Genomic DNA, 16439 nt, shown 5'->3' on the forward strand with positions numbered 1-16439 from the left:
TGTTAGGATAACAGCCTGATTCAATGAGGTCTATACTAAGCTGACTTAGGCAGAGAAGTTGCTCTGGTTCATGCAAAGGCCTATAATGCCACCTCAGGTCGTGCCACCAGTGCCAGAGCCCTTGTTCCTAAGGGATTAGCAGTGGTCTAAGAGAGGAGCTAGGATGTCATTGTAACCAGGCAGCTAATGATACGATACATTCAATGCTTTGGACCTGTAGTAGGAGCTGACTATGGCTTCCAACAGTAACATGTGCCAGGTGTAAAATTCATAGAGAATTTTGTGCAAAACCTCAAGACACTGAGGACAATCTTTAAATCTTGTGGACTGGGATAAGTTAGGCACTTATCTTTCTACTTGGAAATGTGAAGTGAAAAACATTCCAGGGCACACAGCACTGAGGCATAAACCATGCTGCAGAGGTGGGAATACTTTTAGGGTGCCCAGTCTCCTTGTTCAAGCAGCCATGAGAAACACCCCTGACAAGCATATTGTCAGAGCGGCTATTCTGGTGGTGACAGCATCCTCAAACTAAGCAAGCCTGCAGGCATACGGCTAATTTGTGGAGAGTCAACACTGTACTGACAGGAGCAGCCACGTAGGTATGTATGTTGAGAATCGGAGGCCAGAGGTAGAGCGACCTGGGCAAGCCACCCAGAAGACTTGTCTCTATAACCCTTATCTTTCAAGAACATCTCCAACAAACAGCCCTTTGGTGACAGAGCAGAGGGGACCAAGAGATGGTCAAGACATTCTTCTGAGAGAAGTATTGACCGAAAAGCTCCTGAAGAGGCAACATCCCAAAGACCCATTTAAGAGTAAAAGTAGATTAAAAACTGCCAGACCACTGAACTATACTGCCAAGTCAGAAATACATTTAACAGGCATAGCTTGGGGTGCCAAGTAGAACAGAGGGGACTGAAGCTTAATAAAAAGCAGGGACACTGAAAGATTAAGTGAATGGTAGATTGGGTGAAAGAGAAGTAGGAAGCAAAGGACGTATAAAAAAGGATGAAGGAGCATGCCAGAGCCAAGCTGGGGGGAAGGCAGCATGGCTACGGTCCACATCCAGTCAAAGAGCTTTGCTGGCTGGTTCTTGGCATGAATCCCTCTCACTTCTCAGACTGGATGGACACGTGGCATTCAGCAGCAGAACAGGGGGAGATGATATTTAGAAATGGAGATATCCAGCGAATGATACTGAACAGAATTAGACAGGGTGTACCATTCTGTAATGCCCTGTTTATACACCAAAGGCAGGTTTGTGTTGATGGAACATATTTGGGGCTGTCATGCAACAGCAGTAGTACTTTGGGATAAGGGGAATGATGGGATGGAGGTGGGGCTGGTGGACAGGAGGACTTTCAAGTTCCAGTTCTTAAATACTAGAAAGCAAGGAACAGTTTGGTCTCAGTCCTTTAGTGAAGAAATCGGATGCTCATTTTTTGTTCTACGTCCACCTTCTCCAAAACCTTAACAAATTCTGTGAAAGATATGGCGCTGTCCCCATCCTGATCAGCCTCCTGGATGGTCCTGTCTGCAATGCTGCCCAGCTGCTCATCTGAGATATTCACTCCGACCATCATGCGTAGCAACTGTAACAGTTCATCACGGGAGATCTTGTCATCTTTATCCAAGTCATACAGTCGAAAAGCAAAGTGCAGTTTGTTGCTTCGGCTGTTGAGTGGTTCTGGTCCATTCACATCTTTGCTCTTTTCATTATCCTCAGTGGGTCAGAAATGAGCCAAGGTCCTCATGAATCCGCGGAAGTTTACCTTGTCCTCTCCTTCTGGAAAGAAGGCATTGATGATCCGGTCCCCCAGTGGGTTGATGGCAAGTTCTGGAATCCGCTGAAAGTCTTCCCGGCTGAGAGTCCCATTCTCTCCTTTGTCCAGGCTGGTGAACCGGCTGTAGAGGCGGGTGATCTGACTGTGGGAAAAGCCAGTTTCCTTCTTGATCTCCTCGAGCTCTTCGTCCCGCAGTAACGTGGAGGCCCGGGACCCCATCACCGAGCCGGGAGCTCCTCCGGGAGCAGCGGCGCCAGAAGCAACAGTGGCAGCGGTAGGGAGGGAAGAAGGGGAGGAAGAGCCAGGGGTCAAGAAGGGAGAGGGCAGTGGTTCTACTGCGGACTGGGAAGGGAACCCAGGGGTGGCGCACGGGGGAGGGTGGCCCGGAGGCCCAGCCAATTGGGAGTGAGGCTGAGCCCAGCGCCGGAGCCGACGTCGACGTTCCTAGCTCCAGCCCCATCAAAATGGTTTTGATTTTACCATTTGTCTGGGGTTTTGTTTGTCTGTTTCTTTGGTTTGTTTTTAATAGTTGCTATTGCTGTTTGCTTGTTGCTTATTTTTGTCTTAGCTATTTGTCTTGGGTTTTGTTTGTCTGTTTCTTTTCATTTGTTTTCTTCCCACCCTTCTTTTTCTTTTCTTTTTTTTTTTTTTCCTTTTTTGCTGAGCCATGTGGCTTGAGGGGGCTTCATACCCAGGCCAGGGGTCGGGCCTAAGCCTCCGGAGTGGGAGCACGAAGTCCAGGATGCTGGAACACCAGAGAATTCCCGGCCCCAGGGAATATTAATCAGAGAAGAAATAAATGAAATAGGAACAAACAAACAAAAAAAACAATAGCAAAGATCAATAAAACTAAAAGCGGGTTCTTTGAGAAGATAAACAAAATTGATAAACCTTTAGCTAGATTTATCAAGAAAAAAGGGTAAAGGACTCAAATCAATAAAGCTAAAAATGAAAATGAAGTTACAACTGACACCACAGAAATACAAAGAATCATGAGAGATTACTACAAGCAACTATATGCCAATAAAATGGACAACCTAGAGGAAATGGACAAATTCTTAGAAAGGTACAACCTTCCAAGACTGAACCAGGAAGAAATAGAAAATATGAACAGACCAATCACAAGCACTGAAATTGAAACTGAGATTAAAAATCTTCCAATAAACAAAAGTCCAGGACCAGATGGCTTCACAGGAGAATTCTATCAAACATTCAGAGAAGAGCTAACACCTATCCTTCTAAAACACTGCCAAAATATTGCAGAGGGAGGAACACTCCCAAACTCGTTCTATGAGGCCACCATCACCCTGATACCAAAACCACACAAAGATATCACAAAAAAAGAAAATTACTGACCAATATCACTGATGAACATAGATGCAAAAATCCTCAACAAAATACTAGCAAACCGAATCCAACAGCACATTAAAAGGATCATACACCATGATGAAGTAGGGTTTATCCCAGCAATGCAAGGATTTTTCAGTATAGGCAAATCAATCAGTTTGATACACCATATTAACAAATTGAAGAATAAAAACCATATGATAATCTCAATAGATGCAGAAAAAGCTTTTGACAAAATTCAACATCCATTTATGATAAAAACTCTCCAGAGAGTGGGCATAGAGGGAACCTACTCAACATAATAAAGGCCATTAATGAAAAACCCACAGCACACATTATTCTCAATGATGAAAAACTGAAACCATTTCCTCTAAAATTAGGAACGAGACAAGGGTGCCCACTCTTGCCACTATTATTCGAATTAGCTTTGGAACTCCTAGCCATGGTAATCAGAGAATAAAAAGAAATAAAAGGAATCTAAATTGGCAAACGAAGTAAAACTCACTGTTTGCAGATGACATGATACTATACGTAGAAAATCCTAACAATGCCACCAGAAAACTAGTAGAGCTAATCAATGAATTTAGTAAAGTCGAAGGATACAAAATTGATACACAGAAATCTCTTGCATTCCTATGCACTAACAATGAAAGATCAGAAAGAGAAATTAAGGAAACAATCCCATTTACCATTGCAACAAAAAGAATAAAATACCTAGGAATAAACCTACCTAAGGAGGCAAAAGACCTGTACGCAGAAAACTATAAGATACTGATGAAAGAAATCAAACAGATGGAGAGATGTACCGGGTTCTTGGATTGGAAGAATCAATATTGTAAAAATGACTCTACTACCCAAAGCAATCTACAGATTCAATGCAATCTGTATCAAATTACCAACAGCATTTTTCACAGAATAGAATAAAACATTTTACAATTTGTATGGAAACAAAAAAAGACCTCCAATAGCAAAAAACAATCTTGAGAAAAAAAACAAAAAACAAAAAACACGGAGCTGGAGGAATCAGGCTCCCTGACTTCAGATTATACTACAGGGCTACATTAATCAAGGCAGTATGGTACTGGCACAAAAACAGAAATATAGATCAATGGAACAGAATAGAAAGCCCAGAGATAAACTCACACACTTATGGTTACCTAATCTATGACAAAGGAGGCCAGAATATACAATGGAGCAAAGATGCCCTTTTCAATAAATGGTGCTGGGAAAACTGGACTGCAACATGTAAAAGAATGAAATTCAAACACTTCCTAACACCATACACAAAAATAAACTCAAAATGGATTAGAGACCTAAATGTAAAGCCAGACAGTATAAAACTCTTAGAGGTAAATACTCTTTGACATAAACTGCAGCAAGATCTTTGTTGAATCACCTCCTAGAGTAATGAGAGTAAAAACAAAAATAAACAAATGGCACCTAATTAAACTTAAAAGCTTTTGCAAGCAAAGGAAACCATAAACAAGAGGAAAAGACAACCCTCAGAATGGGAGAAAATATTTGCAAATGAAGCAACTGACAAAGGATTAATCTGCAAAATTTACAAGCAGCTCATGCAGCTCAATATCAAAAAAACAAACAACCCAATCCAAAAAGGGGAAGAAGACCTAAATAGACATTTCTCCAAGAAGATATACAGATTGCCAATAAACACATGAAAGGATACTCAACATCACTAATCATTAGAGAAATGCAAATCAAAACTACAATGGGGTATCACCTCACACCTGTCAGAATAGCCGTCATTTAAATATCTACAAACAATAAATGCTGGAGAGGTTGTGGAGAAAAGGGAACCCTCTTGCACTGTTGGTGGGAATGTAAATTGATACAGCCACTATGGAGAACAGTATGAAGGTTCCTTAAAAAATTAAAAATAGAACTACCATATGACCCAGCAATCCCACTACTGTGTATATACACTAAGAAAACCATAATTCAAAGTGTCATGTACCACAATGTTCATTGCAGCTCTATTTACAATAACCAGGACATGGAAGCAACCTAAGTGTCCATTGACAGATGAATGGACAAAGAAGATGTGGCACATATATACAGTGGAATATTACTCAGCCATAAAAAGAAACGAAATTGAGTTATTTGTAGTGAGGTGGATGGAGTTAGAGTCTGTCATACAGAGTGAAGTGAGTCAGAAAGAGAAAGACAAATGCTGTATGCTAACACATATATATAGAATCTAAAAAAGAAAAAAAGAAAAGACAAGACAAGAAAAGAAAAGAAAAGAAAAGAAAAGACAAAGGTTCTGAAGAACCTAGGGGCAGGACAAGAATAAAGACACAGAGGTGGAGAATGGACTTTCGGACACGGGGAGTGGGAAGGGTAAGCTAGGACGAAGTAAGAGAGTGTCCGGGACATATATACACTACCAAATGTAAAATAGATAGCTAGCGGGAATCAGCCGCATAGCACAAGGAGATCAGCTCAGTGCTTTGTGACCCCCTAGAGGGGTGGGATAGGGAGGGTGGGAGGGAGATGCAAGAGGGAGGAGATATGGGGATATATGTATATGTATAGCTGATTCACTTTGTTATAAAGCAGAAACTAACACACTATTTTAAAGCAATTATACTCCAATAAAGATGTTAAAAAAAAATGTGAATGGGAAAAGGACTGTTAACAAAAATAAGAGAATTTATTTCTTCACTGACCTTCCTCAAAAGAGTGCCCAAGGGGAAAACCAGTTCCAAACCAAGGTTTATATCAGTTAGTTAATCTATTTTAAATCTGTTCTATAGCTATCTCTTTAGGTAGCACTGACGTTGAGATTCTATTTTTGCATATGTATTAGGAACAAATTGAGTTAAGTTAGTGTTCAAAGTTAAAGAGTTTACATAAGTGAGAATATAACATTTCCACTGGTAAATTGGTGAGTAAATTATTTCTGATGCTTTAATGATAACAAATTTGTGTATTTGAGGCCTTGAGTACAGATTTTTTTAAACTAAGTTTTATTATTGCCAAGGTAGTCCATAATTTCTTCGTGAACTAAATTAATACAGACTTATGCCAATTAGAGTAAACAGTTACCATAAATTTAATTATATTATAGTGGCCAATTGCATTATGGTTCCCAATTATGCATGCCTCCCTGTAGCCACACATTTTATCATAGGAATTGTTTTCACTAAGGGGATGTTATCAGATATGATGCCAGAGGAACTTTAAGTGTGTCTGAGTAGATAAGCTTGGGCCTATCATTTCTGACTCTGCCATGAGAAGAGCTTCTCTCAAGTAGCTAAGAACCGTTTTACCCTCAGACTCAGAATGAATACTGTGGGGCCTACCTGAGCCCAACATAGTCAAAAGCTCAGCCCATTTAGACCTACAGTTTGAAGAAGAGCCACTCTGTCAAGCCTTGCCTTGATTAGCTGATTTACAACAGAATTAGAGGCCCATGAATGTGGGAATAAATTCTTGTTGTTGTTTTATGTAACTGAGGTTTGGAGAGGATTGTTACTAAGCATTATTGAGTCAGTAGCTGATGGATCAAGACATTGGAACCTAGAAGTAGTAGCCATAACAAAAACCTAAGGTATATGGCATGGGCTTTGGGGCTGGAGAGCAGGAGCTGTGAAAACTATTATAAGGGATTTAAAAAGGAACAGGCTAGTTTACAAATAGAATTAAGAAGGATTATGAAGAACCTAGAAATACTGACCCATGATGGATTTGAAAATAAAATCATAAAACTTCTTTTTATCTTTGGTCTCTCCAGCCAATAATAATTCAAAACTTAAGATACAGCCTTGGGGCAAAGTCGAAAAATTATGCATACTTAAAATACTTCCTGTAGATAAAAGTAAACAAAACCAAGGGCTTGGCAGCTCCACCATTTGTTAACACTTCTGATATAAGTAGGGTGGAACTTCCTAGATGCTCATAGCTGGGTAAACAGACTCCTAATAAGGTGAAGCATATGGTCCCACAAAAGCATGGTAAGAATACCTCTAAAAGATATGTGGGTGAGGCTTTGGCACCTATAGTTGACTGGAATTGAATCTATTAAAAAAAAAAACGCAAAATTATGAGAGATCTATATTTGTGAGAATGTCACCTGTTTGTCCACAATATTAAAAACAAGCAAAACAAACCAAAAGCTCTGGTCCTCCACTTAACTATAGGCAGAGAATAATAGAAAATGCCAAATAGGCAAATGGAAAGATTCATAGAGAAGAGCCTCTTCCAGGAAGTGGAGCTGGGGTTTGGTCAAGAAAATTTTCTACCCCAAGATTCGGAGTACATGATAATGTTTGTCCAGCAGGATTTCAGAATTCCTAGAGATCAGTGGCTCCAGTTTATCTCCCATTTCTCCTTTTTTCATATGAGAGTGTTTATTGAAGCTTCTCTGTCACTATTCCACAATCATATGTAGGATATGTAGGTGGAGAATAACTTGTCTTTTTAATTAATAGGTCTCCATATAAAAATAACTGATTCCAGACCTGATGTAGATTGTGAGATCCTGAGCAACAATTAGTAAATCTTGAGGAGCATGTGAGCGAATTTTGTGTGTGGAAGGATCATAAATAATTATGACTAAGAGAGTAGACAATGGTAGATTTAATTAATTTTTGCAATTCTTAATCCCTCTTGGCATCTATGTCCCATGCCATGTAACTTGCTTTGGCCAACTGGATATTAATATGCATAACAGAGTAAGGGGTTAAAATATGCTTACACGAATGGGCTTTCTTTCTTGCTTTACTGGTTTTCCTTCAGTTAATATTTACACATGCAAAGTCTACCTTAGCTTAACTTGTAGGGAAAAAGCCAAGCCCTATCGACCTGAGCCCAGCTTAAATGTGCTAACCTGCAGCTGCATTCAGAACCATGAATATAGGAACAGAGGCTTATTGATGTATGAATCTTTGTTTTGGAGTGGATTTTATGCAATAGTATTGTGACAATAGCTGACTGACACAGTTATAAACCATAAATAAAATTTTGTATTGGGGGCATAACTAGAGAAAGATGAACTTTTTTGACTAAAACTAAAATAGATAAAGATACTTTTTTCATGTTAATATAATCAAACATGATAATCAAAATGTTTTCCCTCAGAACTCAACACTTTGAAAAATGTGTTTCTCTCTCTTGGGTTATTTCAGAAAATTAGCTTTAGGCCATGGATGGGAAGAAAAGCTCAGAGAATCTACCCTCCCATAAAAATATTTTGCCTCCTCTTAGTGCTTCCAGTATTAAAATTTTTTTAACGTAAAAATTTAATGATGGAAGTATATAAAGTTTATAGTATAAAATTGAGGAAATTAATATATCTTAGTTCTTTGATTTCCTTACCTGATACCACAACTTGAAATGAAGAGAAATATTTTTTGGTATAATAGGTTATTGTGGGAAGTTAAATTTTTCAAGTTGTCTTTGTATTCTAAATTTCATGTCCTTGAAATTACCTCAGAAAGCAAATAATAATAATGATCATCTTCTTCCTCCTCATATATTTTATTAAAATTTTCTATAGCTGTATTAAATGCTTTCTATATTCATATTGACTATACCAAAGATGTAAGGGCATTTACTTTTATGGTTTGGAGATTATCTAAACATAATGCAGGTATAGAATTGAAAATTATACAAGCTGTAATCTAATTATGCTTTTATGTTTCAAGGTTTTCTTCTTTTATAGCAAATACTATCACTATTGTATAAGTTACATTAGAGTATTTAGAAATTAGACTATAATTTTCTAAATACTCTCTTGTTATAATTTTTCAAATTGTATTATGTGGCATACTCCTCTCACAATTTTGGATATGACTTTGGTATTATTTTCTGATACTTCTGACTAGTCTTAGAGAATTAAAATTGTACAACAAAGACTTGAAGAGGCATATTCATAGGGCCTCAAAACTACTTGGAAAGATAAATAAATAATAATAACAAAGATAAAACATAAGCCATCAAATATATTCTAATTTTTGTCTTATAAAAACAGAGCTCAGAAACAATCTTTTAGCATTCTCTCATTGTTCATTATATTTTGTTAAGTATGTTAAGATTTCATTCATTGCATTTTTGTTGTTAATATTGTGGTTGAAGCAACTGGGTTATTTGGCCTGTAGTGCTTTCTACAGTCTGGGATTTGCCAATTATATCCTCACAGTGTATAGCAACACGTGCCTCTGTGCTTCGTATTTCCTATAACTTATAATAGCATCTACAGAGCATTAGTTTCAGGTTTTATGTTTTTGGCAAGACTACTTCATAGGGGAATTTACAATCTTCCATCAAGAAGGACAGAATGCCTGTATGCCATTGTTTTTTCCAAACGTTAGTAGCCACTAATGGCTGCTATTAGTAGCCACTACTATTTTAATCTTGTCATTTCTTCTTCATATTTCAAAGTGAAATATTTTTAAAAAATGAAAAATTTTCTTATTTCAGATTTGGTAATAACTATTAAGAAATACAGGAGGAATGGTTCAAACTTTTTCTTTTTTTTACTAGTTTAAAAAATGAGTTTATTCACTATCATTATTTTGTATCTATTTAATTTTTACGACCTCATGGATTTAAATGAGAGTGAAGTGTTTTAATCAATTGCAGTAATTATCCTTTGTGATGTTCATTCATATTGCCCTATCTTTGGTCAGTGGTAGCCTCTTCAAGTTAGATTCTCAAGTATTTGACACAATCTTAGTAAGTATTTGTAGTTTACGTTCTATCTTATATAAAAATATGTCACATAAGTTCCTCTTGTATGTTTCATAATTGTTGAAGCTAAATGATAATTTCATGGAATCATGGTACTGTGATATTTGTATATGTTTAATTTTTTTATAACAAAATGTTAAAAGAAAGCAAACATGAAGTAAAAACTTGACATAATATCTGGAGACAACTATATGAAGAGGTTTGGCTTTTAAAAGTAAAAGAGGAAGTTCTGGTTTAAGCTCTAACACGTAAAGAGTTTTCAAGTTGTCACTCCCATCCTTACAAGGAAAAGGTGAACAAACTGAAAATCAATGACTTTACACAGCTCATCTGAGACTAAAGTTTCAGGGCAAATCACCACACTAAAGTCTGGATAGGCAGACAAATACAGAAACTCACAACTGAGATCTGCTTGCCTGTAGCACAACCCACTGGAGCCATAAACTGTTAGGTACATTTAAATGGTAATTTTTATGAAATACCGGAGGGTTAGTATAAACTAGCTTAAGAGTGAGAAATTCCTGGAAGCTACAGCTTTGTGGTAAGAGACAACTTTTGTGGTTTTTACCTCCAGGTTCCCCCCTAAAGAGTCAAGAAAGATCCTCTCATGATGTTGGCAGGGGTGGAGGATAAAAAAAAAAGTGAAATATACTCAGAGTGTTCTCCATATCAAAGGCCTGTTTCACAGAGGGAAGACTACCAGAACCTTAAACTACCAAACAAAAGGGCATTTCCCCCACTCCAGATCACCTAAGGGATAAAAAATTCTAAGACACACTTGTGAAAGTCAAAGCCCAGGGACATAAGCCCACTAAAAGATGAATATTTAATCTTACAATTGTGCAATGCTTTCCCTCCCCCACACTTAACAACTACACCAATAGGACTTCAGTATAGCCACAGAGAATTACAGCTGATAGAGCAGCAAGATGCATACTCTATCTGATGAGGAATTAAGGAACTCCAAAGACAACAGGAAAAACAAATATTAGGACACAACAGGAATTTGAATCTTCTGTCATCTACAACTACAACAACATTAAATCCAGCACAACTCCTATGCAGATTAACACTAAGGTCTATGTAACTAGGCTTGTATTACCTGATACATCATGTTTCATTTTCAACAAAAGTTCAAGTCATGATAACAGGCAAGAAAAAAACAGTCTGAAGATGCAAAGAAAGCATCAGAATAAAACCCAGGTATGTCAGGGATATGGGAATTATCAGACCATAGATTTAAAACAACCATGATTAATATGCTGAGCTTTAATGGAAAAAACAGACAACATAAAAGAACAGATAGGTAATGTAAGCAGAGAGATGGAAACTTCAAGAATCAAAAAGAAATACTGGAGATTAAAAATATTGTAACAGAAATGAAGAATGTCTTTAATGGGGTCATAAAATGACTGGAAATATATTTTAAAAAAATCAGTGAACTTAAAGGTGGGTCAACAGAATCTTCCCAAACCAAAATGCAAAGATAATAATAATAATAATAGTAATAATAACAATATAAAGCTAAGATTTGAAAGACAATGTCAAAAGTTATAACATATGCATAATTGGAATACAAGATGAAGAAGACAGAGAGAACCAAGTGGAAGAAATACTGTAAGTAATAATGGCTGAGAACTTTCCAAAATTAATGACAGACACCAAACCACAGATTCAAGAACCTCAGAGACCACCATTCAGGATAAATAACAAAAACGTCTACACCAAAGTATATCATATAAAAACTGCAGAAAACCAAAGAGATAATCTTGAAAGAAATCAGAGGAAAAAAACCCACCTTACTGATAGTGAAACAAAGATAGGAATTTGAGGGAGTTTCTTGGCAGAAATTGTGTAAACAAATAGTGTGGAATGAAATATTTAAAGTGCTGAAATTAAAAACAAAACAAAAACAAACCCTAACTATCCTAAAATTTCTTATCCAGGTAAGTTATCCTTCAAAAGAAAAGGAGAAATAAAGACTATTTCCAACAAACAAAAAGTGAGGGAACTCATTGCCATCAGACATACCCTGCAAAAAATGCATAAAAAAGTTCTTCAGTCAAGAAGGGAAATTATACTGGTTACTGTAGTATATTAACAGTTTCCCCAAAGGGGTATGTCTAAATGCTTACCTGCTAATCACATGCTGGTACATGTGATTCTGGTCTTATCTGAAAATAAGATCTTAGCTATGTCATTAAGTTAAGGATGTTGAGATGAGATGATTTTGGATTAAGTGTGGGGCCTATATCCAGTGACTTGTGTCCTTATAAGTTAATGGTGACAAGAGACTAAAATGACACATATACAAACGGAGGAAAATCAAGACACGCTTGCAGCCACCAGAATCAAGAAGAGAGGCATGGAACAGATTGTCCCTGAGAGTCTCCAGAAGGAATCATCCCTATTGACCTTGATTTTGGATTTATGGCCTCCAAAATTGTGAGAAGATAAATTTCTGTTGTTTTAAGCCACCAAGTGTATTGTTTTATTATGACTACCCTAGGAAACTAATACACGTTCTGGTACTGGAAAGTGAAGTGCTACCGTTAACAAATACTTATAAATTTGTAAATGGCTTTGGAATTGGAAAATGAGTAGAGGCTGAGAGAATTTAGATGCACATGATGGAAAAAGTCTAGGTTGTTCTGAAGAGATGGTTGGTAAAAATATGGATATCGAAGATAACTGGTGAGAGTTCAGAAAGAAATGAAGAACATGTTATAGACAGGAGGAATGGCAATTCCTGTTATAAAGCAGCATTGAACTTGGTTGAATTTATTCTACTGTTGAGTGGAAAGCAGAATTTGTAATAGATAAAATTAGCTGAGGAGATTTCGAAGCAAAATGTTGAAGTATCAGCCTGGTTTCTCCTTGCTGCTTACAGTAAAATGTGAGAACAAGATAAATTGAGGAAGGAATTGCTAAACAAAAATAAACCAACATCTGATGACTTGGGAAATTCCCAGTTTATCCAGATTGCAAAGGAAATGAGAAAATTTAAATTTCCTAGCTAAAACTAGCAAATTTACCCTTGGAAAAATCATGCTCTGGAGAGAGGGCCAAGGGTATAGCTGGAAAATCTTTTACTGAAAGATTAAGTATGTGATGCTTGGATCTAATAAACCATCTCAGCAGAAGCCAGGATTAAAGATGGGTTTACCCAGGAAGGATCTGTTGAGAACTCTTTCCTAATGGTGTGACCCCTCTGAATTACATGGAGGACCAACAAGGTTCCTGGGAATATTATACCAGCAGAAACACTGCCGGAAAGAGACAGAGATGGGACAAAATCAAAGATTTTTGGACTCCCAAAATTTGACTTCATCTCTGTGAAAGACACTATTAAGGGAATGAAAATTACAATCCACAGACTGGGAGAAAATATTTTCAAAATATATATTTGATAAAGGACTTGTGTCCAAGATGTATAAGAAACTCTTAAAACTCAACAACAAAAAATATTTTAATAATGGGAAAAATATTAACTCAGACACCTCACCAAAAAAAATACAAATGTCAAATAAACCTATGAAATACTAGCCAACATCATTTTTCATTAGGGGGATTTCAAATCAAAATAACAATGAAATACCACTATTAAAAAGACTTAAAAAAACCTGATAGTACCAACTGCTAGCAAGGATGCATAACACCAGGAACTTATTCATTGCTGGTGAGAGTGTAAAAAAGTACAGACACTTTGGAAGACAGTTTGGTAAGTTCTTACAGAAGTAAACATAGTTTTGTCATATGATCTAGCAATCACACTCCTAGGCACTTACCCAATTATTTTGGAAAACTTCATGTTCACACAAAACCCTGGACATGAATGTTGGTAGCAACTTTATTCATAATTGCCAAAAACTGGAAGCAACCAACACGGCCTTCAATAGGTGACTGGGTAAACTGTAGTACATCCATACAAAGGAATAATATTCAGAAATAAAAAGAAATGAGCTATCAAGTCACAAAATGACATGCATGAATATTAAATGCATATTACGACATGAAGAAAGAAAATGTGAAGACTAAATACTGTATGACTTCAACTATATGACATCCTGGAAAAGACAAAATTATAGACATGGTAAAAAGATCATTGGTCCCCAGGGTTGTGGGCAGAGAAGGGGAGGATGGTGAGTAGGTGATGTAAAGGGGATTTTCAGGGTGTTTAAACTGTTCTGTAAAGTATTGTAATGGTAGATACATGAAACTATGCATTTTTCAAACCTATAGAACCTTACATTACAAAAAGCAGATCTCAATGTATTCAAGGTTTTATATATATATATACGTGTGTGTGTGTGTGTATATATATATATATATACACACACATATATATATATAAATTAGTGATTTGAGGTATCCCAGGATGGAATGAAGAATGTGAAAAAAACAGTATAACTATACTGCAAATATATGAAACTACCTCACTGACCTGAGTAACTCTGAAAAAAGTAGGTTTTTTTTTTTTTTTAACAACAATAAAAACTGCACATAGGCACTATACTCTGGTCAACAAACTTGTTTCATGCAGGGGTCTGGGGTAATGATTCTGAACTGATATACATGTTAGAGTTAAACAATTATGTATGTAAATGATGATGATGGGAGCCAGGTTTTTCACTGTTGGAGGGGGAGATTACAGATAAGCAAGAGTGGAAGGCTAGATTTTTTCATGTGGTAGCAGATTAGAATTGGCAACATTAGGATAAACTCATGTTTAGCATGAGGTAGATACAAATGATAATGTGTATGTGTGTTTAAACAAGTTAGTATCCATTCATATATTTCCTTCCTCTTTCAGTTGAGTTGATTTAGCAGTAATGACACCCCTGTAGCCATGAGCACACCTAAAACCCAGATCTTCATTCCTAATAGAATTTTCCAACAAAAGAAACTAGGGATCTTTGGGAAAATTGCTGATTCTAGTACTAAGTAAGAAAATGCACAATATGAGTCTAGAGCATATTGTAGTGCCAGAAAGTAAGGAAGTGCACACAAAGAAAAAGACCAGAAAAGGAAAGAAAAGAACACCAAGGTGGGGCTATATCAAAGGGGCACAAGAGCCAACTGAAAGAACTACCAATGGCCAAAAGTGGAAGCATTTAAACAATAAAATTAAGTAGTTTTGGATTATAACCCAAAATATAAAGTGAAAAATCTAGGAGTCCAAACTGATCTCAGATATCTTCATTGAATAAAAAATCAGAATTAATCATGCATTTCAAAAAACTAATTATGATAGTAGTTATTATTTATACAGCGCTGACACCCCAATTTATATATCCTAACTAAACCTCTCCTTGCAACATCACTATCTCCACTACTAAACAACTCTGATCCACTTCCCCAATACCACATGCTCTCTGTCCTGTGCTTCCTGTTGCTCAGGCTAAAATATTTGGCAACATCTCTTATTTTTCACTTTTATTACATTGCATGTTCATTATATCTGTAAATTTTATTGCTTGTAGCTTCAAAATATAATCAGAATATCATCATTTTTTTTTCAACTGCACTAATATTACCATGCTAGAAATCACCATCTTCTTCTTTGGTTATCCTAAAACCTCCTAACTGGTCTCCTATAATATGCCCCAGTCCTCATTCAGTTTATTTTTAACAAGGAGTCAGAGTGATATTTGTACAGTCATACATGAGTTCAGATTATTTCCCCATTCAAAACCATCAAATGCAATAACTTTATAGTAAAATTTGATATCCAATAGTGTAATCCCATCTTTGTTCTTCTTCCGCATTTTCTTAACTATTTTTGTCCATTTGCATCTCAGTATAAATTTTAGAAATATTTTGTCAATTTCCATTGCATATGAAATTTTATACAATCATCAGGAAGGTGGCACTTTTTTAGCAACTTTCAACAGTTGTTTAGGAGAATTTTGTTGGAATTGGAATGATTTTATATATTTCAGACTAGGTTTTAAAAAGCATCATTATGCAGTTACATTCACTATGACTCTAAAGAAATGCAAATATTCTTTTATTTCTCTAGTATAGCTTAAATAATTTACTGGTTCCAAGAAATAATGTGACCTTTCCATATACTTTTTCATCCCTGTAGAAGATAATTTCTATCAAATAAAAATGAAAATAATCAGGATAAGTAAGTGTTCACTATAGGTATCTGTTCATCTTTCATCATTATGATACAAGTAAAGGATTATATGAAGATTAGTCTTTGATTTTAATTTAAATGGATTTTGCTGGTAAATTGGATTTTGTTATGCTTCATAAAGATATATTTCCTGTAGCAAACTGAATTGCCTACCTTACAAATTGATATGAATCAGGAAAGGAACTTCATTTCATGCAAACTTTTTAATATCTAGCTAGAAATGTGAAATTTACTCTTGCAATCATATGTGGTTCTACTGCATTAAGAATTCTATTTATCTAAGCAAATGGAATAGCTTGCATTTAGGCATGTCCCTCTGTGCTTTTCTACAGTATTACATGTTAATATATTTAATCTATTTAACATCTTTGGATGTTTTAAACATAATCATATGCATTTATGCTAGAGTTTGGGCACACTTTTACTACTTGTAATGAGTTTGACCT

General features: G+C 36.2%; 1 protein-coding gene across 1 annotated transcript; it reads right to left on the reverse strand.

Annotated features, from left to right (window-relative positions):
- Positions 1 to 664: 664 nt before the first annotated feature.
- LOC103003895 (calcineurin B homologous protein 1-like) lies at positions 665 to 2233 on the reverse strand. Its single transcript, XM_057556767.1, is given in 1 exon segment — positions 665 to 2233. A coding segment is annotated over 1 exon segment (588 nt). The 5' UTR covers positions 2007 to 2233; the 3' UTR covers positions 665 to 1418.
- Positions 2234 to 16439: the final 14206 nt, after the last annotated feature.

The sequence above is a fragment of the Balaenoptera acutorostrata genome, chromosome 11 (assembly GCF_949987535.1).
Source record: "Balaenoptera acutorostrata chromosome 11, mBalAcu1.1, whole genome shotgun sequence".
Classification (NCBI taxonomy): Eukaryota; Metazoa; Chordata; class Mammalia; order Artiodactyla; family Balaenopteridae; genus Balaenoptera; species Balaenoptera acutorostrata.